A 23,917-nucleotide genomic window follows, 5' to 3' on the forward strand; every position below is an offset into this window, starting at 1 on the left:
GCTCCTAACATGTGATGGGGGCATAGCTATGCAGCTCTTCCACAGTTGCTTAATTTAATTGCAACAGGAAGAGAAACCCAGAGAAGGAAAGACTAATTTAAATTAAGACAACACTGGTGCAAGAACAAATGTCCACAAATGTGTTAAAGCTGACAAACATGACTTCTGCGAGCTTAAAATCTCAGAACTCAGAAGGTTTCAGAGTAATATAATGAAAGGGTTTGTGACATATTCGCCTTTGATAATAAGGTTTTATTTTTTTAATGACCTGGATATCTCCTCCAGCCTAATGTCTTTTATGAAAGCTTCCATTTATGAGGAAGTTCTTTGAATATTTTTTTAAAGATTTTGATCCAAGTCATTTTCCTTGGTTCATGGAGTTCTGCAGTAGTCTGTGGTGGTTAAATCTGTTTTTTCCTCTAGGGGTTCTTCCAGAGACCTCTATGGATTGAGGAGATCGCTGATTTTTTTTTTCCTTAACATTTTAAAGAGAATTATTTGGAGTGAAAGCAACATAATTTTGTAGTAGAGGTGTCCAAGTCCTAAAAGTACTATTTTTGAAGTAAGTCATAAGTAATATGTCATATAGTGAGTTACAGCAGGTGATAGCTTAAAAGTGGGTGAAGTCTGCTTTGGGATCTGAACACTACTGTCATCATCCTGAAAGATGATACCAAGGGATATGTCTCTTTTCTAGGGAAAACAAAACAAAAGACAAACTGATTTGCTGGAGTGAAGGGACAGGCTGTTGATGCTGATATGTACACGTTCTTGTCCAGTGATTTTTTTATTTTTTTTTTACTTGAATTACATGTATGTTTTCAGAAGGTTTTGGAGAACTGAACGTTTCTCCTCTGCTACCTGTAATTCAAGAAAGCACCCTCCTTCAGGAAGATACTTAGGCACATGCTTATCAGCTGTTCAGATGTTAGAATATGGGTGAGGTGCTTGTGAGGTAGAGAAGTATAAATTTTGTTTGAAAGATGTGTAGTTGCCTTGGCCAATTAAAATTAAGTGGATGCATGGCTGTGTTTGTTGGTTTTTTTTTTTTGGGGGTGGGGCTGGGGATAAAGGGGGGGAGCTGATCTTTCAAATCTTGAACTTTAAAATATGTTTCAAAACAAGATTGAATGGCTTTTTCTCTTCCATCAACAAATTTTGACTTACACGGACCTTTCTTCCTTGATGAAAAGGAGAAACTTCTATCCTTTGATGTTAGGCAAACTCATGCATGCTTTATTCTAGGCAGCTGATGAAGGAAGCATTTTCCTGTTGCACCTGTTTCTCAGCCAGTAAATTCTGCTTGATGCAGGTGGTAATGAATCATATATTTTTAAAGTTTATCAGGATTCTCATCGGTTAGAACTGTGGGAAACATTAGCGTGATAACTTAATGTTTTTTGGTGCTTTCGAGTTATTTTTTTACAACTATAAGATTAAATCAGACAACTTGGTTAATCTGTCAGAATTAGAAATTCATTCTGAATATTGTATACACTTTCTGAGATTTCTGATACAATAAACATCTGTTTCCTTAAATGCTCTGCAGTTAATGCTAGATGGTTTTATTTTAGCATGCTGAGAAATATAAATGCAGAAATAGCTACTGGAGTTGGATGGTTCAGTGACACCCAGACTTACTGAACGGGCCAAAGAAATTCATCTTGATCCCAAATATCCTGAATATTCATGTATGATGGGATTGATTATGGTAATATCTAGCATTTTTTGACAGAGCATTTTGACATGTTTTCTAGAAGAAAATATACGCTGTCTGCACAGTGTTAGGAGCCAGGATACTTGTAGATACTATTAATATTTTAATAGTATTAATATTTAATAGTATATTGATATTATACTAATATTGATAATATTAATAATATTAATTGTATTTTAATTTATTATAATTTATATTTTAATTATATATTATATTAATAATATTAATATCATACTATTTAATAGTGTAGTTTTCAAATTTTAATATTTTTAAGTTCTTCTTAAGTTATTTTTAAGTTCTTTGGCTTCAAGGTTATAAATAACAGCAACAGAGTTAAGGCTAATTATGTTTTAAAAAAATAGATAAGAGCAAAGCAAGAGAATAAAACTTAAATAGTTATCACAGTTATTTGAAATCCTAATGCCAAACTGTTGTCTGAGATCATTATTCTGGTACGAGACCTAAAATGAAAAGAAGCAAGCTGTATCTTTTTCTGTGGTTGTATAAAGGTCACTTCTGTGACTGGAATAAAGATCTCTTCCTTTCCAGGATGCACAGATGGCTCATGCATGCTCTAACTCTGGGATGATGTGGACACATTTGCTTCATTGCTGCATGCAGATTAACTCCCAAGAATACTGGCTGGAATTCTGATATGTGGGAGATGTGTTGGTCTTGTGCAATGTATCCTGCAGGGTTCATTAGCTGTGCTCCACACGTCTGATGCATCTAGTAATTCTAACTGGGTCAGTAGATATCTGATAATCCAGTGAAAAGGGGAAAAAATAAGAAAATTCTTTTTGCAAGAATCATCTTAAATTTATGGTACTACTCAGGAAAGTGCAGTTGAATTATTGTGATGCAGAAAAAATATTTATATAAATTTTAGAAAATAAACAAGAAGAAAGGAAGTAGAACAAGCATTAATGTATCCTTTTACTTTTAAAAAATAATTCCAGTAAAAAAGTATGGATTTGTTTACAACTAGAAACCATTATAATTTGGCCTGCTAAGTAATCTATGTTCAGATAAGCCACAAACTTAGCATAGACTTATGCTATTGGTGCTAGTCAGGAAGATACACAAATTCCCTCAAGATTTCTGATTATGTAAAGATTCTAGAAGTTAATTTAAAAAAATAAAAAAGGTATTTTGAAATTGAAACAATTAGTAAAATACTCCAGCCTTGATCTTGCTTTCTCTTACGATATGCAGGGTTCAAGGAACAAACAATTCTAAAATACTTCTGTCTTAAAATGCTTGCAAGTAGGATTTATCTTTGTTTCTGAATAAAAGATTAAAAACTGTAAACGCTTCCAACTGTTGTGATTTAGGAGTATTAGGTAGTTAAACTTCTGTTTTCAACAAGTACCTGCATTTGTTAGAAGATACCGCATACAATATTTCACACATTTGATATTTCAGATACAATCTTTGTTTTAACTTGTGTGTGACAAATTGTATTAACTTTCATCTCTAGCTTTTTTTTTTTTTTTCAGTGTCTGAGTCCAACTTTCCTGTTCCTTCATATGCTTATGTAACAAAATCTAGTTCATTATCACAAGATAATACTGAAAGCCAGGCAGATGCCCTGGCTGATTCAAAAGAGTACCTTATTGCTTATGCAGTTCTAGCAAAGGAAATGAATTTCCCTTAAGTGAAGCAGAAGTTTGTAATGTTTTGGACAGCATTGCTACTGATGTCTTAAAATATTGCTTCAACCCCAGGAAACATTTTTCTGATTATTTTTTTCTTTTCACTTGATCACAAAACAGTGTTTGTGTTTTCCTTTAATAGTACGTAGTGTCTTTATTTCTGATCCTGGTTTTGATTGTCAGTCTTTTTTTTTTTTTTTTTTTTATTGTTTAAATTCATTTGAAATTAAGCATAACATAGAGAGGGAAAAATACTGAAGACATGAGCCTCAAGATAAGAAGCTGTGAGGTCTCTGCAGGACTATTGCAAAGATAAAGTTAGCATGAGGAGACAGTAAGAGTACTATGAAGGGAAGTTGTCTGTAGAAAGCTCTAAAGCGTTTCAATGAACGTTTTTTCCTAATAAATGTTGTTGTATTTATCTGCATCTCCAATGTTTCCCCCCTGCCCCCGGTTTTCACTTTTGTTAAATTACACTAAACTTATGGCTTCACTTGTATTGTCTCGAGCTGAAATACGTCTGAGAAAAATCCTCAAGTGTCTCTGTGTGTTCTGTTTTCCTTCCACATGCAGATATCCCATTTATCTAATTTTTTAGTACTTTTTTTTTTTTTTTTTTGATTCTGCATGCTCTCCTTCCTCTTACACAGGAGATTCAATCTAGGGACAAACTCAGCAATCAAACTAAATTAAAGTAACACCATAAAATTAATTTCTGTTGATATACTTTTGCATGCTTTTACGTTTTTCTATTCCTTATGGCCTCAAATTAAGGCTCTCCAGATATATGCTGCTCTTTATTTTCTCATCTGCATCAAGTACATATCATTCCTTTCAAATTTCTCTACTTGTTGTCCAATTAATTTTGATATTCATGTAGAAGTGCCTAACTTTTTACAAGTTAGTGAAATAGCTGTGTTTTTTTCTGGGAAAAAAAAAAAAAAAAAAAGCAAATATTTGCGTGAGTTATGTACTGATTTTTATTTATTTATTTATTTATTGTTTTCTCCAGCAGTATGAAAGTCAATTAGAAAAGGACCCATCAATGATAGAGGTGGATTCTATTACAGCACAGAGAATGAGTTCAGCCAGCTTAATGAGAAAGGTAATGATATATTATGTGACAATGTAGCCCTTGATTTTTAACTTTGTAATTTGAGATTTTAAAGAGCAAATCAGTGAGAAAGTAAACTGGCTGCTAGTTTCACAGATGGATGCTTCGTATTTATTTGATGAGTGCTGATTTTCAGTCTGTATACACTAGTGCTTGAAATTCAGGTAGTGATATAAACTTCAAAAAGCATCTGTTATCAGCCATATTTATGCTGCTAAAGGGTTGGAGATGGATAGTATTAACAGTGCCTTAATTTTGGGTATCCTGCTGTAATTTTGTGGTTACGTTAAGTTTGTATAAAATGGCACTGCTGCTGAAAGAAGTGGCTTCTCAGCTGCTAATTTCACCATACTTCACCCTCCCTCATGCTGTCACTTCTGGTCATATGGTCCCATCATGGATCAGATAAGGGATTAAAATCATCTCAGCAAATAAAGGAACACCCTTATATGCAGGGAATTGTTTTGAAGCTGGTTGTTGCAACCAGTCGAGACAGATCAACCTCACTTGCTATTATCTGGCTCCAAAAAGAAACAGTTGGATTTTTTTTCTTTTTTATGGTAACATATGGAGTGCTGGATACAACATACTCCTGGCACTGATCCTGGGGCTCCCTGTTTCTTGCCCTGTTTTGTGGGTGAGACAGAGACCCCAGTGCATGTTTTCACTGAGTGCACCACATAGTGGTCCCATTTATGGCTCCTTCTGAACCTTCTTCTGAGTTTCTGGATGTACTTCTTCCTATGCTTCTTCATTTAATCCTTCCTCTTCTGAGGCCCTACCAAGTTGCAGTCCTCCTGGCTCTCACCATCCATACCAGCAGGAAGAAGAAACTCAGTGAGGGGGAAGAGGGATCCTGACAGTTCTGGGTCCTTCTTCTGATTGCCTGTCTGCTCACATTTGCAAGCAGAGTAACTTCGCTGGAATGAATCCTTTGGTTCCCTGTATGTCTTCTGGATTTTGGGTACAGTCAGAGAGGGCAATGAGCAGTGCACCTCCTAGAAAGCTTGACTCTCACATTGCCTGCCCTTTTTTTTTTTTTTTTTTTTTTGGGCGGGGGGGGAGACATTTGGTTTCTTCTATAATCAGTTGTTTCTTAAGTTTTGTGCTACTTTTTTCTCTTTAATCCACAGACTTGATAGTTTGATTGAAGCTGAAATGTGACCTTAGAATGATGGGAGATCTCGGTTCAAAATGCTCACTGAACTTTTCTCTGACCTGCCTTCAACCCTCAGCCTACATCACAGGCTTAAGCAGGACTCAGGTGGAATTCCAGTTTGATCAGCCCTCAGTTTTCTAAGCCCAAATAAGGAAAAGCAAATAACGTAACTTAAAATCCAAATCTTTTAAATTCCAGTTCAGTCATGTATGAGTCAAATTTTCCAAGCTACTCAGGTGGTATTACTTCATTAGGTCTTGAGTCACCTGTGCCTAGGCTGTGGATTTACAGTAAGAGCTTTAGTCCTTGTTTTGCACCTCAATAGTGTAAGTCTGCTGTTAATGAAGAGGGAGATTTTCATATGAGCTAACTAAAGGCACCCAAAGGTATAATTTTGAAAGCTGTTTGAACTGATGCTAGCTATTTCGTATCTATAAATGATGTGATCCAAATTCTTTAAGAACTTATTCTGCCTTTTGAAATTTTACTCAAAGGTATTAGGGCTAGATATTATCATAGTTTAAACAAAATAAAGCTGTTTTCTCCTTCTTTTGTCCTCAAAGTTAAGCTATAGGATAAAACTTTACAGTGCAGTTAAAAGGTAAGATTTATATTAAAAACTGCATATGGTATGCTGATTTTTGTAGACTAGAAGACTTATCTCACATATTATTTATGGATCAGACTATATGAAACGTTGTGAGTCCTCATGCTGAACTCTCAAAATTTGTCGTGAAAGATGAAATTCTGAGGCAGAGCAAGAGTTAGCATAGGCAGTAGCACCCACTACGGAAGTACTGACTTTATTCCATTTAAGTAGTTCTGGTTTAGGAAAAATTCTAGGTTCTTCTAAGTATTCAGCTTTTCAGCTGCTATTAGAAGTTTACAAAGAAACCTGACCTTGTGTAAATACTTTTGGTGTTGAAAATCTGGGTTGACTATCTTTTAATAAGCCATCAGATATGAACTTGTCTCTTCCTTCATAAAATATGTATACATAAAATATATATATCTTTCATATAAAGTCATTTTAAAAATGAGATATCATGATGGAATATGTATCACAACCCTACAGGAGTTGTTCCAATAATTATTTACTCTGTGCTTTGTTTCTGCTATGTATATCCTCTTTAAATTTATCGAGATTCAGCTTCCTGGAATTGTTGTTTTTAATGCCCATATCTGCTTGTTTAAGACCCTATTTTAGTTATGTTCTTGTGCAGACACTGTTGGTAACAGTTCTTTATGAAGTTAAATTGAGTTTCTTCAGTCTGTCTTTATAATGTTAGATTCTTGCAACTTTTTGAATCTTTTATATTCCTTAGATTCATAAATTAGAGACATTTTTGTAATACATTAAGTATTTTCATTGTACTTTTTCTTTATGCCGAGATCAGTGGTGAATTTCTCAGTTACTAAACTTTTATACTGAAGATGGGTGTAATTTAGGAATTACTAGCTTTTTGTAGTCCATTTTTATGGTGACTTTCTGGAGAGCCTCCTGACAGCACATATATCTTTCTTTACTGTTGCCCTGAGAGTCAGGAAAAAAAGGTGTGGACTCCTGAATCATACAGTAAATTCAAATGGAAATGAAGCCTGTGTTATCAACCACTGATATAAACAACTGACACAAACATTAATAACGAGTTATGAACTACTGACACAAAATAAGATTTTTTTCCTATTTACCTAACAAAAACATACAGCGCATGAAGTGCTTAACAGAATCAAGTATATGTCTGTGTCACCAAAAAAAAAAAAAAAAAAAAAAATTAAAAGTAACTGCTTTACTGTGTCAAATCTAGAAAAGTCCTTTGTTTTCTGCATTTAGTCAGACCCATTTGCTAAGTGGAACGTAGAAGAAATCTTTTTATTGGCTGATTTGCATTTCTTTTTTACCTCTGCTAATATTGGCTTAAATCCTGAATGATTTCATTATCTAAGTAAATGCTTAATCTCTTGAAAATCCTGCTAACTCTTGCCTTCGCTGAAAGCTCTGATAATTTGTTGTAGTTAATTTTGTATTTAAATATATTACCTTTTGGTTCCACTAAATGTTCCTTGTTTTTCCTTTTTAATAATGGAGAGATGAATAAATACTAATTTGATCCCTTCTGTCATGTTATTTTACAGCCTTCTGCTGTTTGCTCCTACTAGTTTCTTGTTTAAGCCATACCATTATTTTTTTTACAGTTTGCCACTGCAGTCACTGCAACTGTATGTAAGGTAAAATTAAATACTTATGGAAGTTTGTGTTTAATCCTGTTTTTCTACTAGCATACCAGTATATCTGAAAAAGCTATAATTTGTGCTGTAACTATTCTTTTGACATATGAAAGACCTTTTTCAATTGAATATAGAACGCAGAATAGAATGAACACAGAATAGTTTATAAAAGGTTGCAGAAGGAAGCACAACTTTAAATTAATATGTTTTATATTCTTACTGCAAGTATGTGAGAAAGCTTAAAAAAAATATATATTTTTTTTCACTTGAAATGTATATCCTTGCTAATACCTATTTTGTATCACTATATGGGGGAATATGCTATTTTTACCAGCTCTGGAAAATGTTGTCTATTTTTTTGGAGTCTCTTACCAGGGCTGTATTGCAAGGTAATACAATGCAAGCAGTTCAATATATTTTGTCCCTTCCAGAACGTTGGCTGCTAATCAATGGGGAGAATGTGAGAAAGCAAGGTGAAATTAATAGGAAGATAGGATGGCTTCCCATTAAATATAAACAAATCAATGTACTAAAATATAAACAGGAATATATAAGCAGGGAATGGCTTACAGAAACAAACAAAACAGAGAAAGTGGCAATGAAAGTTCCTCTATGCTACCTCTGTGCTCCGGCAATGTGGTTGATCCAAGAAGTGAAAAAAAATTCTTGATGTATCTTTAGCCTTTGTAGTCTGTCCTCGTAGTAGTGTTGCATGCTTGTTACCTTTTTACCAACTAGTTCTCCTGAGTCTTAGGAGACTTAATGTGAGATTCCTAGACTGATTTACAATGATCTCAGTGTTGAGATTATGGCTCTAAAGAGAACATCTCTGAAGCCAGGTACAGAAGTCTGATAAGGACTTCTTTCCTAGTAGAGAACCTGTTGCCCAGTAGGATCTTATCCTATTTTCACATCTGTCATTGGACAATCTTTTGGATGTGTGGATACACACCCACTTCTTCATCTGTTGATGAAGATAGTCTTCTTGGTATTCATAATCTTTGCTAGAAGGGTATGGAACAGCCAAGTCTTTACAGATGATTGTTCTTATTGCTGCACAGTGAACATGCATTAAGATATGATGTGAGCACCAAGATGTAATGCAGTACCAGAAGCATGGAGCCACTCTCCATGATATGGGTGCTTTCCCTGGAAACTGTCTCTGTGGCATTTCTGAAGAAATTCTGTATCTCCCAAGGTCTGCAAAGAGGCCATCCAGAGTACTGTTTACCCTTCTGCAAGATGTATGCATCTAAACATACAGTTTCAGCAGTTACACTTAACAAAACATTGCCATAGTTGCTGTTATAAAAACAAAGGAGCCTACAAAGCTCTCTTCTAAGCAACAGAATTGGTAAGGGGTTGAAATCCAAATGTGCGTATGGATGACCTTTGTGTAAAAAAAAAAAAAGTTGAAATAGAACACCATCCAGCAAAAGCTTCCACTATGCTGTGCTGACCACAGGCAGATTCACAGTTTGCCCTCTACTCTAGTGGAGTTCCGTTAATAAATCTGAGGATCTGGAGGTTGAACTGAAAGGAGGACAAGTCTTCAAAGACTGGTCTGATGGGCTGTAGTCACCGTGCAATGTGTCTTTTCAGTACCACAAGAAATAAGTCAGGGTTATATGTTGTTAAACTTTATTGTAGGAAGGTTAGAACTGTACGTTTTCCACTGACTCTCCACCACTTCAGACTTTCAGGGTTTGTCTAGATAAGATGTTGGACAGTCTTGTCTAGGCCCTGCTTTTACTGTGAATGGCTGGACCCAGTGATATCTGAGGTCCTTTCCAACCTGGTCTTTTCTATGATTATACTATAAATTGGCATTCTAATGGCTGTTAGTCTTCTTGTAATTAATTACTGGTTATGGTAATTAATTACAAGGTTACAATTTTCCTACAGAACGTACAGTCAGTGCTGAGAATGGTCGTTTAAATGATTTGTAGAATATAGGAAATGCATCTTTACTTTCATGAGAGCTTTAACAGGTTGTTCTATGAAAGTGTTATCTTGCTGTTTCAGGAGAGTAAATTCAGGTGTTTCAAGAACAGGAAGCAGCATTTTCAAACAACTGTAGAAAGCATGTACTAGCTAGCACATAAAATAATGATGCAATCAACTTGTATGGTAAATACAACCGTTATGTATGAGCACTCATACTGAATCTCAAGCTTGCAGTTTCAGTACCTGTAAGTCTTGCTTAAGCCTCCTTTCTCTTGGTAGGAGGCTGGGGGCAGGAGTCTGCATCTATTGTTGCACTGAGAATTTTTAAAACCTGGAGCTATTTTCTATATAGATATCTATATAGATAGTTTGTAATTATTCAGTTGTAAGCAGAGGAAATTTTTTTTTGATGTGTAGTGGCAAGTGGCTTTCCTTGTCAGAATATATGTCTTGTTTATTGAAGTTGTATACATCTAATTGCAGGGAAAGATCAAAATGTGTAAATGTAAACTAGCCAAGTGTATGTGCTTGGGCTGTGCCTCCTAAAATATCACTGGAATAGAAATTAAAAATAGCAATATTTTGTTATTGCTCCTTAACTTGATGTTTAAAAAAAATGCTGCTGCTGATTGAAAGAGAAGACTGCTAACTGGGCTCTTGTGTCCGGTCAGATAAGGCCTTATCAGCTCAAGAAGCTAATGCTCCTTTGAGCATTCAGAATGTAGAACTAAGAAATTATTGAGGAAGGATGCCACATTACTTTCTGGCTTATACATACTTGACAGTGGTGTTACAGTTGTAAAACAACTATTTCTGGGGGATGTGCTAGTCACCAAAACTTTAATGAAAACATCAACTTCTGCCAGCAATGCAAAATTTAATTCAGGAAGGAGGACTATTTGATGCAGATAATGAATCTGGATCACGGGAAGCAAAGACAAAACTTAATTTTATGTATAAACAAATCCCCCGAACTGCTATTTAGAATCTCCTGAAAAAACTAAGCAAAATGTAGCTAGCAGTCCTTAGAGTTGTTAGAGCTTTATAAAGGTCAGGTGGTAGTTACTGTTTTGTAATTGCATGGAGAAAAATTGAGATTTCAAGGAAAAAAGATCTAGACAGAATATATTTTTGCCATTTTAAGGTTAAGGACAAAACTTTGTGGATTGAAGCATTGATGTAGTATATATGCTACCTAACTTCCTAATTTTATAGGAATGAGATGGAGTTGCCTACTTAATTTCTGGAGGTCTGTATCTTGTTTCAAGTGTGTACAGTATTAATAAATTAATTATCAATTAAAAATTATATTACCTTCTGCTCTCATGGCTATCATAATAGCCTGGGAGCTCATGGTAATAGCCTTTTGCCACAAGCCCAGTGGTGTCCTTATTGATTTCTAGCGTTGAAAGGATTATATGTATCACTTTTTTTGAATGAGAATAGAATGAATTCAGTATAGTTTTTAGAGCTGTGCACTAGATACAAGGCTGCTGAAATGTACAATGTTGAGCATTTGCTGTGGGTGCACTGAATTCTACAGTGCCTTCCTGCATGATTTCCTCCCCCCCCCCCATTTTTGTGGTAGAGTCAATGTTCCTGAAGGTTATTATGGCATCACAGAAGTAGGGGCATGAGGGAGCAGAGAAGTTTTTACGTCTCCAGTCCCTACACAGGGATGGTGGAAGACAGATTAGGAACAGTTTTTTAAATAATACACCTCGTAGTCTTCTTACTCAAAACTAGTTTATTTTTTAAAAATAAATTGAATGCATAGCACTCACAAAGATTCCATTGTTTTGGACATTTTGCATTTAGGAGCACCATTTTTCTTTATGCCATAAAAAACACATTTTGGTTCTAATAGTAAGAACAGTGTATTTTTAATGTACACCGCTAAAGCCCTTTTAAATAATACATTGAAACTGTTCAGTGTACATTTTCTGTAGTCATGGTGAAGCTGTAGTGTAAGAAAAAAACTCAGACTAAGTAATAAATTAAAAACAGACAGCATGTAGTGGATCTTTTTACAGTTGATCTAATGTCTTAAAAATAGTCAAAAAATACCCTAATAAATGTAAATTTGCAGTATTAACTAACTGAATAATCCCCCTGCCCATTATAATTCCAGTGTTAAGTATTAGTTAAACTTTTATATATCAAATGCCTATGGGATAACTTTAGTAATACTCCAAAAAAGAAAAGCCTATACTGCTGCATTACAAATAAAGATGACAAGTTAGCTGACAAAGATTTTACAGAAAAGTTTGCTACAGGCATCTGCTGTTATTTCAAGTCATGGTCTATTACAAGACTGTACATTCATAGTTATCAGAGGTAGTTAGAGCACTGAGGACTTTGATATATAGCATTGAAACAAAATGAAACCTGCAGAAGGAAGTCTATTTCTCTCTCAAATGGGTAACAATTTTGAATAAAAAGCATGGCATCTTATGAGGTGGAAAATCTCTACTTAACACTACTTGCAGACCTGGGGAAATATTCATTAAGAGACAGAGAAGTGAGGAAAATAAATTTGCACTTAGAGGAAGTAAGAATTGAACATGCTATGCCTATTTCAAAGTTGATTCTCTAGAATAAAACAGAGAGGATCATCTCTTTTATTCACCCACCTATCCCCTCTTGACTTGCACATATATGCTACAAAAGCCCACAACAAAAATTGGGATTTATGCAAAAAAAACAAAACAAAACAAGCGAAACAGGATTTCTTCTCCTCCACAATAAATAGGGTTTGTAGCACTTCATCACTCAGCTCCAGGAAGAAAGAGCACAGCCATCCTTCCTCCATTCTGAACATTATGGTAAGGCCCCCTCTCCTGTGATAGAGCATTCATCTTAACGTTGGTAACATATCTTAATTGCCCCTACTTTGAAAGCAGTAAGATTCACAATACTTCGGTTTCATTAGGTGGTACACACTTGTAAGTGCTGCCACTAAGACAGGTGAGAAGGTGGTAAAAGACAAAATAACAAAAAAGCCTTAAGCCCACCTACTATAACGAAATTTTGAAGTAGTAGAAATTCTGTCATCCATACCTCCTCCCATATTCTACCACAGGAGAGGCAGGTGTTTTTTTTTTTTTAAAAAAAAAAATCTCCAGCAATATCTTCACCACCATTTTCATCAAAGAGTTGGATGAGTGAAGCTTTCTACCCTCAGACTATCCACTCCACAGGAGATAGTGTAATTTCATTAAGTTACATAATTAGCACCTTAATTGTGATAAAGCAGTTCACTCTGCAATATATTTTGATCCACCCATTTAAAAGAGTAAATCTCTGCATTTTCTTCTGGAACTCCCAAATAGTAGAATAAGAAGTTGCCCCTGTATTACCTGAGAATTTTCCTCCATTGTAAGCCTGACACAGAACCGGATTTGTAGAAGCATTTACTTTTTTTTTTTGCACAATACATGTTGTCAGTACAACTGGAGGACGCTTTCTGTTGGTTATTAATGTGTGTGCACTTACATGGAAGAATCACAGCCACTGTAGTAGTTCTGGTACAGTACAAGTTCAGCTGAAACTTTACTTCAATTACTCACTACCACACTGCTGGGCAGTAGTTCACATCTACATTCTGTGAACCCTAACACAGCCCTTTGGTACTCTGGATACAGACGCCCTGAAGAAAAGCCCCTCCATTTGCTATAGGCTCTTCCCTTTCTACCCTTCTCCCTCAGGCTATACCCAATTAAGTGTATAAACCAGCAGCACAAAGTAATGAGTAGAAAATTCCCTGAGTTAGTATGAAAGAGTTACTTTAAACATAAAAAGGATAGGGAAGAAAAAAAGGAAAAACATAGTGTCTATCCTGTGAGGTACAAAACTTTAAAAACTATCAAAATACCACTTAACTCAAATGCCTTAGTCTAAAGCAAATGTCCAATACAAGTGCTGAAAAAGGGGCAAGAGTTATGGAGTTATGTAAATTAAGTTTGTTTCTTCCTGTGGTCCCCATGTATCTGGAGAAGTCTGGCATTCTATATATTCTTAAATTTCAGTAAATTTAATGTAAATGTTAATACTGTATGGTGGTATTATACAAACGTCTTCAAAGTAATACTGCATATCTCCTTCATTAAAACTTAAGTATGTAGTTAGTCCACAGCCATTTTTCTTTTGGCTGATATTTCAAAATGTGCATTCGAAGCACACAGTATTCCGAGTGCCTGAGGAAGAAGTTATTACTCCCAGGTATGTGCATTCTTTCAGATGTTCTGTGTGCTTATTTTTTGCAGTCTCTACTTGAGCTACGGTACTGATTGCCAATCCAGTTGCTTTTTCTCTGGAAAGACACTTTTTTAAATTCAAATTGTTGCCCTCAAACTTATTTGAGGTTAAACAAAAACAAAAAAAAAAACAAAAAAAAAACAATTCCCACAATGCAACTTCCTGCCCCAAATAAAGAAGCACAAAATAAGTTTTGTACTTATCACCTCTCAAAGCAGGGAGTAACACAGGAATATCGTCCATTCACCTGGTAACTCCGGTTGTAGGAGACGCTTACACATGGCTTCACTTCTAGCGGAACAGCTAGTGACACAGCAGCACCAGTCTGTCCATGGCCTCGAGCCTGAACACTAGACTGTAAGGCAGCAGGGCAAGTCTGAAGTGGGTAAGATGCTGTGTGATTAGCTGATAGTATCTGTTGACAGTTCTGCTGTTGTGATGTCTGATGGTGATACTGTAATGAAGGTTGATGAGCTTGGAGATACTGGGGTATGTGCTGCTGAACGCTGGCCTGCTGGGGAGTTGGAGCTGGGGACTGAAATACAGTATGTTGAGCAGACTGAGCATGTTGTCCTTTTTGCTTGTTTGCTTCCTTCACATCGTTATCATGCGCACTGAAACAAAATGAGAGGACAGAGTACATTAAAATGGATGTGAAAGTCATTTTAAATTCCTTTGGATTAATTTAAGAGCACTAACAAATGGTGCAGTTATATGAAAGCATCCAAACACTTTAAAAAACATTTAAAATAACAATTTAAACAGAAAACCATTTTAGCATACCCTTTAAACTCATATAGTTTTAGAACTTGTTTCTTTTCAGGATTTCACTGAATTTTGTAGCAATACAAAAAATCATTTAAAGCTAAGTGCAATACAAGCAATACAGCAGTATCTAAAAATATCAGTGCAATGAAGTGCCAGATTACCAGAACCTGAACTTAAAGTTTGCTTACTGCTTTTGCCTCATTTAAATTGGGTATATGGTTTTCAAAAGACATGATATTTTGGCTTATTCCATGTTTAGCTTAAAATAGTCTAATTCACCCCAATTCTCTTTGATTTATACCTGCCTCAGATGTATTTAGACATACTCTTTCATTTGCTTTTATGCTGAGGTCAAGCAGGTGCCAGCTGCACAGGCCTAAAGTCAGCTACAGTTCTGGTACCATATGGGGCTGATCTCTGGAACACAGGTCAACCACCACCAGTTTTTTTTTCCAAAGGGACTGCTAACTTTTTATGTTGCACTATAAGATGACTGTAAGGCTTCCCTGCCCTCCCACATCAAAGTGTTCCAGCGTGATACTGAAAACACCTCTACAACAGCATGGGCATGCTTTAGGTACTATGCCTTTCACTACATACATCAGCTGCAAGCCTGGGGTTTGTTGAAAGAACAGAACAGAGGTTAGATCAGATGGTGGTGTTTATTTTGTTCTTTCCAAGAAAAAAATGTTATTACCTAATACCTGCATATAGACAAATTGAAATGAAAATTAACATTGCAAGCAGTTTACAGCAATTAAGCACACCAACAGATCAGTACACAGGCTTAAGAAAAAAAAAAAAGGCAGCTATTAACTTACATTAATAGTCGTTCAATACATGGCACCAGGAAGTCCCAGGAGTATGCAGTGAGATGATGCAGTCGAGTAGGCCACGTTGGAGAGAGACGCAAGATAATCCTTGAAGAAGCTACGCATGCAGTAGCAACTAAAGAAGGGGCATAATTTAAAAATGCGTGATCTAAAATGAAGGGAAGAGAAAAAGATTTGTATAAGTTGGACGTGGTCAGCTAAGAGAACAAAGGAATTGTTACCTGAAATTTGTAACTCACCTTGCAGTGATACTTCCAGAAAGTAATCAGCATATTTTGCCATATATAACTTAGTCTTCTCTAAGCAAACCATTGGCCAGCCATCATGAAGATCAGTTTCATGGACAGCAATAGAAAGATAATAGTCGATGAAATGAGCAGCAGTTGGGAGGCACAAATTCCACTGAAATGTTTCTAGCAACAATAACTCCATATGAAGCAAATTCTGTTTTGTTAGTACCAAATTCATGTTAGTCATACAACCCAAGCTGTTCAACTGCTCAAGTTTGGGAACACTGTCTTCCTTTTCTTCAAATTTACCTTCAGATGAACAGAAAGAGGAGGGAAAAAAAGGTTCAGCACGAGTGAACAGATTGCATCTGATGTCTGCATTGGTCATATTTCAATTCTACTATGTCAAACAAGTTTGAGACTTTCCCACAGGTGCAGAGACTTCACTGGAGACAAAAAGGAGCACATACTATAAAGGGCTAAATTTCAGCAGATAATGTCAAACTTTGTGTTGGATATTGTGCAGTGGCATTATTTCCTGTTGGTTCTTCTGCCCACGCACACAGATGCTGTTTGCCAAGAGCAGAAGTGAGCTGTATTATGCTATCTCTGGTTCAATATACATTTAAGTTTTTGTCACCAAATTGTTATATAACATGTTCCTATTATCAGTGAAATACCACTCTGATGTGACTCGGCATACATAACACCACAGCATGCGACTTTAATCATCCTCCTACTGCTGCACACCCTTTTTGTTTTTAGAGTACAGCTCCATTTCTAGCCAGTGAGGCTCCTTTTATTGCTTGTTATGGTAGGCACGCTTTTGGATATAACTGGTAAGTTGCTCCAGCATTTCAAACAAGTGAATTTCAGCAGTGTACATCTGAAAACCCACGGATCCTTATACACAGTTTCAACTGCTAGTAGCTTCAGCTTTCCCTGGACTTTAACTTGTCAGGCCTGTACGGTTTTAGCCTGAAGCAAAATTGTATATGTAGAAAACCCATTAATAAGGGAAACAAGTGTCACATTTCCATACAGTTTGCCATATGGTTGTGCTATTTCAATTTCATTGCAAATTTTTTCCATCTTACACCCTCTATTCAGTTCTACATATGTTGTAAATGCACGTTTTTGGAGACTTTCACAGGACTGAACGTACTGATCATTTGCTTTCCCCCACGCCCCCCCAGTGTTGGGAGCTACTTACATCAGGACATAATCCAACACCAACCCCAGTGAGTTAGTTTCTGTTTCCCACACTCTAGCAACTACAGAAATAGAAGTTTCAGGAGTCACATAATCATTTATCTTCTTATTTCTACAACCTAAATAGATATATCAGTATGAGTTATCTAACTCACTGTATGGCTGACTAAATTGCTTGTTTGAGCCATAAAGGACAAAAGTTTAAGTGAGCATTTTGGTTTGTGCTTTCTAAACTAATTCACACACTACTTCTTAGGACAAGGACTCAAGGCTCTCATAAGCTTTACTTGCTGCTTGTTACAAAAGATGGCAGATGTGATTTTTTTTAATAATAATACTCTTCAAAACATGAATTTCACTTGAAAATCTGGCATTATTTCAAAGACAATACACTTTCTTAAATGGATCAGACTGGTTTCTGAGGTCTGTTTTTTATAACCAGAGCCCCATCCTTTGGGAAAGGTGACTGGTGACATCCAGCCAAAATCTACCTCCCAGAAGAATATAAAATAACTCTTTTCTCCTTTACAACTATTCAACAAAACAGTTATTGGTGGAGACAAAGTGCAATGAAAGGAAGCTGTATACCAAAAATAGAAAACCAGAGTGCTGAGGTGTTGACTGGCAGAAAAGGCCTAGAGCTACAACACAATGATCTCACCTTGTTTGAGAAAATGAAAATAGATTCAGAGAAGTGGACTAGCAGAAACTGAACCACCAGTTAGTTCTGCTACCAGAACAAAGCTTGGGCACTAGGTTTAAATACAATTACTAGCAGGTATTCTGCAAACTACATCCAAATCTCTCTGGGGATTTCTGAAAGGACTCCAGAAACAGAAAGGTGGATACACACCACAGGAACCTAGCTGAGGTCAATATAAGCAGCACAATTCATAATGAATGTTTGTAATTAATTCCATCTTCAGAATACCATGTAACACAGGTGAATACACTAGTGATTGCATTTTGTATGTGACACAATACAGGATTTACATTAGCCTTAGCTTGCATAAAGAACACTTCAATTTATGAAATCTAAAGTATGCCAGACATATCCAGGACAATCAGCAGGGTTCAGTACAGTCTACCTACGGTTTATTTAGTTTCTTCCTTTGTCATAGGTATCTTAACTTCTTGCTTTCAGCACTGGTTCTACCTATCTTGACATGTCCTTAGAAAGGCAGCCTTTCTATTCCTCTAATCTCCTGCTAAATTTCATCGTAGAATAATTTGCGTTTCCAAGCATAAACATCTTTTTAATTGCAGTTCATTTTTGCTTCAATGTTTTATCAGGTGCCAACAGATATCTAACCAAGAGTCTAAAAGAAATGCCCTACCAAGTGGGCCAAATTTATGTACACTAATCTATCTACCTTTTGTAGCCACTCTGCTTCCCCTTCTACCTGCTGTATCCCATCAAGTTACTCCTTGCATTTGGCAGAAGAACCTATATTGCTCTGGTTAAAGTATGGTGCCACATACTTACTTGCTAAAAGTAAACAGGAAAGAGCAACCACATGCAGCTGCTGTACAGATATATCATAACGATCCATAAAGAGGTCCAACAGATACACAGCTAGATGTCGTGCAGCAGGACAGAGTCTGAACCGATTGCTCACGATGGCAATCAGATCTGCAAAGTATCTTCTCAGATGTAACTGGGGAGATTGGCCTTTGTAGGAGGGCAGCTTCAGCTCCTAGATGGACAGTAGCATGTAATTTTATTACAACCACCATTTAGTTTGTATTGCTAGCAAGCCAATACAGCTGATATTCCCACACTTATCATGGAATTTTCAGTGTTTCTCCTCCCCTTCTTTTTGTTCCCATAGTTTCAGCATTCCTTTTACAGAGCAAAACTTGTTTATTGTAGTATAAAACTGATAAATAACTTGGTTCTGCATAACATCAGTATAACTTAACATATTTTCCATTATGCAATTAATTAGAGTGACCTTCGTGCAATCAATTAGAGTGACTTTCATTTTTACCACCTGTTATACCACCTCTACTGCAAAGCATGTGTACCTCCCAGCAGGGAAGCAGCAACGGTATCCAAGTACCCCTCAGATGCTTCAATGCAAAGTCCAACAGCTTAACTCAGCCCCTTCCTGCTACAGTTTAATCTGAGCAACCAGACTTTGTACTGAAGTGTTTGCGTGTCCTGGTGCTGCTGGATCTCCTGCAGATGCCTCCAGGAGAAGGACACTAACAGCTCGCTGAAGGTGGAAATGTTAAGAGGAAAGGGGGGCGCAGGGGTGTCATTGCTTGCTACATGTACATGTCTAACCCTGACAATCTGATCTCACTGGTGTTGCACTGATGCTGATTGCTGTGTGCTCTCAGATGTTTAGTTGAACTTATACAAACCTCACACCGTCTGCAATTTGAAAGACACAAAAGCCCTACCAACACCACAGATGAGAAAAGTCTTTGGCATGATCTGTTCTGAATACAGAACTTGGTCTGGCACAAAGAGCGTTCCCCAGGCTCCTGCCTAGCAGCTACTCTCCTCTCCTGCATCCAGCAGAGCAGCGCTGCTGTCGCCTCTTACCATATCAGTTATGTTGTGGAGCTTGGACTAAGCAGGATTTTGAGTGCAATTAAATCTCCATCGGAACAGGCTGGTGACATCCAGTTAGAAGTCAGTTACCTCAAATTTTTCGAAGTTTTAACATCAATGCAAGGGTCTGGAGCATGTTATTGAAGTGGGGGAAAGAACTGACAAAACTGCCACCTGCACCTACTAAACTGCGGAATTTGCGTCTCAAAGGACTGACTTAGTTTTAGTAATCGTTCCCTTGGAAGCACACAGATCATCCTGTTTTTCTTGTGTTCCTCCTTCCTCACCCCCTTCAAAAAAAAAAAAGAAAGAGCTGCTGTGGCGGTCACACACCTTCACGGAGGACAATCCGCTCACTGCTGTAAGGCAGCGGGAGCACGTTTGCAGCAGGCTCGGTTGCGGCAAACAAACTTTCAAGTTGAGGCAGTGCTGGGTACCCAGCCACCCCCAGCGAGCAACTTCAAGTCAGAGCTGAAGCAACTTCAAAGAACCTGAAACTCTGCTGTTCTGCTGCACTCCGCGCGTTTTGCTGTCATCCCGCCCGTAGCACAGCACTCTACCTGAACGCGGCTCTGCCCGGGCACCCTGCAGAGGAGCCAAGCGCACCCTGACCCCTTTCAAAGCGCAGGGGGAGGGCGGCCGGGCCGCTCCGAGCTGTCAGGACGGGGGGCAGCGGGCCGGGAGATGCCCTTCGGCCCCCTCCAGCAGCACGGCCGGACCCCAACAAAACCCCGGCGAGCCCCTGACCGGGCAGCCCCCACCCCCGGAGCCCCCCAGCCCCGGTACCTTGTAGCGCAGCGCCTGGTGGATGTCGGCCGCCAGCTGTCCTGTCCACCACTGCGCCTCCAGCTCCATCGGGGGGCGGCGGCCGGGGCCTGGGCGGAGGGGAGGGGAGGAAGCGGCGCTCGCCGGGGACGGGACAGGGACGGGACGGCGACGGGAGCGGGGCGGGCGGCGCCACCCTCGCCCCTTCCGCGCTGGCCCCTAATTAAACGCAATCGGCCGCCGCTGCCGCTCCCGCCGCGGGGCCCCGCGGCCCCCCGGCCCAGCTGGCCGGCATGCGGGTCACAACTGCGGCTCGTTAAGGCGGGCACGGCGCCGGGCGATCGCGCCCCCCAACAAAGGCCGGCGGCGCTGCTGCCGCCCCCCTGTCTGCCTCCCTCCCTCCCGCCGCCCCCCTCCCCTCACCCTACGCGGCGGCGGGGCCTGGCCCGGGGCACGTGAGCGCGGCGCGGCGTGCCCAGCGCTCCCCCGCCATCACGCGGCGCTGCCCGCCTCGCCCATTGTTAAAGGGCCGAGCGGCCCGGCGCGTGTGTACAAAGCCCGGCAGCGCCCTCACGCCGCCGCCCCGCCGCCAATCGCCGGCCGCCTTACAGCGCGGCCCACCCGCCGCCAATCGGCGAGGGGAGCTCATGCGGGAGAGGGGAGAGCGCTGAGCTCCGCGGCTACGCGCGGGAAGGGTTTGGGCCCGCGGAGCTGCCGTAGCCGGCCCCGATAAAGGGCTGGGGACGGGGCCTGCTCTGCCCCTTGGGGGCTGGCCCTGGGGGCTTCCAGCTGCTGGCAGGGGGGTGGGGAGGGTCTCGCTCGCGGGGCCGAAAAAGTTAACGTGCAGCTACACCTGAACTGAGTGAATAAAGATAACAGGCGCATCCTGAGTGCAGCTGACAAACCCCAGCCTGGCTCCTTATTTCATTCCCGTTCTCACCGCCCTGCTCCACCTGTGGGCTTTTTGGTGCCTGGGCTGCTCGTGGCAGCAGCTGTGCCTCGCCGAGCTCCTTCGCGCCAGGCATCTTAACGCCAGCCTGGCTCAGTGGGCTGCAAAAAGCCACGAGGCTGATCTTTGCTGGTCAATTCTTGCCCACTACTGGTTAAACTGGCAGAAAGTTTTGCAGTTGTAGGCATCCTCCCTCTAAATAGCCTGCACCTGAGTGAATGAGCTTCTGCATTCCCAGAGGTTATTACCAAAAAGAGCTCCTCCATGAGCACCTGTTTCAGAAGGGCTTTTTCTACCTATTTTGCCCTGCTTCGTAATCCCCCTGGTTTACAGGTCTTCCAAAACAGTACTTCCAAAATACTTGGTGCTTTCTAGTGGTTCACATCTTTAAATTGCCAAATATCCAATCAAATAGCTAATGAGAATATAAAACTTAGTACAGCAAGTATTGCAAAGGGGTGGAGAAGAAATGCTTTGGATGCATTTTATGGTGAGGGAGTAGATTTGATTTTTCATTTCTACCCGTGCTCAGACAAGACTCTTTAATTAAGAAAAGGGAAACCAACTTTTTGACATAACCAGTTTAATGACTTTGTAGCTGGGGCTGTAAAAGCCTTCTGCACACACACGTCTAACTGGAATGGATAAGCCTGGGGATTTCACTGACCTTTTTAATCTGAGGAATTGTGCTAATATGTGAAAGCCCTTGTTTTCAGGCTTTCAGAGCCTGAAAATTTCTCAGACTGTTTCTAATACAGTAGATTTTGTTATGTAGTGGAACGTAGCTTTCTGAAGAACAAAAATGTTTGAGAGGAGATGTTCATAACTTATGTGAATGCATACATAATTGAGAAAATACTTCAGCTATCTGAAATCTATGGGCTATTGAAAAAGCATCACTTTGGTTTTCTAATGGCTTTTATTCTCATCTAATTATGATTTATTTTTTTTTATAGTCAAGTGTGTGCTCACGCTAATTTTGACCTTTGTAGAGCAATTATACCGTTTTGAAATTATTTATTCTTAAAGAAAGGTAATGCAAAATGTTTGTTTTGAGAGTAAGAAATATCTCAGCAACAGATTCCTAATGGGGACAGTCACTGACAACATCTTTATAGCCTTCAAAAATGCATTGCATGCTTGAAGAAGAGGAAACCAATAAACACCAACATGCTAAAACGTTGCTACAATGGGCCCAAACAGAGAAATGATGTTTCCACTCTTGCATGTTGGGAGAAATTACCGTCATTAGCACCACTGTCTCCCCTTAGAGCTTTCTAAGCACCAAGTCAATTAGTCTGTTTCTGTATTGTTAAGTGGAGAGAAAAAAAAAAAAAGATAGATGCTGGCTTATTTCTCAGATCTATGTACTTGTCTTGCCTGTGTAGGAAATGTCATCCTGATAAAGCTGTGTACTCTAAGAGGTATTTTATTTATGTGTCATACTTGGAAAAACAGTGGCTTGTAGTTACTTGCCATGTTACAGAGCTGAGCTGTGGAATGCTTTCCTTGTAATGCTTTCTTCATTATTTTTTATTTTTTATTTTTTTTCCCAAATTGCTTGGCACCTATTACAACCAATTTTAATTGAGTTATTGATCTTGTAAACTGTTACATGTCTGATTTCCATGCGATTGAAAGATAGGTTTGAGAAGAGCCTCACCATCCTGCCCAAGGCCAGGATTGCTCTGGCATGAATTTTTCTTATCTTAGAGAAAGACAGTAAAGCAAAATCACGATTTCCCTGAAGAGTGTATGCTAGTGCTTCAGTGTCCTTATGTTGAACAGTTTGTTAATGTTTGGTATACACATTTACTATCTATAAACGGACATTGAGAACTAATAATTGAAGGCTGTGTTGTCATGTCTCCCTTCTACCGTTACTTTAGGCGAAGCAACCACAAACCATTTTACCTCTCCTCACAGGTCATGTTATCTTAAACTTGCAATTGCTGTTCTTTTCTAGACACTTTTTAGATGGTTCATATCTATCTTGAGTGCATGATCGGAGCTAGAATGCAGCGAAGTTAGCTCAAAGATGTTTTTCATCAGAGGTGACCTCTGTTCTTTTCCTAGAAAATCATCCTATTGAAAGAGCTGTACTTCTGTACAGCTACGTTGTTATCTGCAGGAAGCATACATGTACATCTCTTCACCGTGACTCTTGACTGGAAGAACTGAGAGTGTTCTTGGAGCCTCCAAGCTTTATTGGGTACGTGGATTCAGTTTTAAGTTTAAATGGGAATGGGAATAGTGCAAATGAAATGTGGATAGATTAATACAATTTCAAATTTTATCTGCTTTTGGTGGTCAAGGCTGTGTACAATTTCAAATTTTATCTGCTTTTGGTGGTCAAGGCTGTGTACAGTGCTCTAAGTGTTCTCACCTTAGTCCCCTGTGCAAAACAGAAGAAAAACAAATTTATTAAATCCTTAGAATAAGAGAGGATGTTAATGTTTACTATCATCAGGTTTTCATCAGGTAGTTAGGTTTTCATTAGCAAGAAACTGGAAGTGTGA

General features: G+C 38.8%; 2 protein-coding genes across 2 annotated transcripts in view; one reads left to right on the forward strand and one right to left on the reverse strand.

Moving 5' to 3' along the window:
• Window positions 1-13,258: 13,258 nt before the first annotated feature.
• Window positions 13,259-21,001, reverse strand: CCNJ (cyclin J). Its single transcript, XM_068688155.1, has 5 exons — window positions 20,471-21,001; window positions 18,608-18,818; window positions 15,919-16,218; window positions 15,668-15,827; window positions 13,259-14,692 (listed from the first exon to the last, which is right to left on the reverse strand). Exons 1-5 carry the CDS (start codon window positions 20,537-20,539, stop codon window positions 14,281-14,283), a joined length of 1,152 nt encoding a protein of 383 aa, XP_068544256.1. The 5' UTR covers window positions 20,540-21,001; the 3' UTR covers window positions 13,259-14,280.
• Window positions 21,002-21,720: 719 nt separating this feature from the next.
• ZNF518A (zinc finger protein 518A) overlaps window positions 21,721-23,917 on the forward strand; it is a 43,658-nt gene continuing 41,461 nt past the window's right edge. Inside the window, exons 1-2 of the mRNA XM_068688137.1 lie at window positions 21,721-21,888; window positions 23,475-23,610. The gene's annotated coding sequence lies outside the window, so the exon portion shown is untranslated. The remainder of the gene's footprint in view (window positions 21,889-23,474; window positions 23,611-23,917) is intronic.

Source organism: Anas acuta, chromosome 7 (genome assembly GCF_963932015.1).
Source record: "Anas acuta chromosome 7, bAnaAcu1.1, whole genome shotgun sequence".
In the NCBI taxonomy this organism is placed as follows: domain Eukaryota; kingdom Metazoa; phylum Chordata; class Aves; order Anseriformes; family Anatidae; genus Anas; species Anas acuta.

Excerpts from the sequence above, each read along its gene's own strand:
- CCNJ (XM_068688155.1), bottom strand. The coding sequence starts at position 20,539 with ATGGAGCTGGAGGCGCAGTGGTGGACAGGACAGCTGGCGGCCGACATC. Across the intron at positions 18,819-20,470 it reads ACCAGGCGCTGCGCTACAAG|GAGCTGAAGCTGCCCTCCTA; the intron begins GTACCGGGGCTG and ends CTGTCCATCTAG. Across the intron at positions 15,828-15,918 it reads TCTGGAAGTATCACTGCAAG|ATCACGCATTTTTAAATTAT; the intron begins GTGAGTTACAAA and ends CCTTCATTTTAG.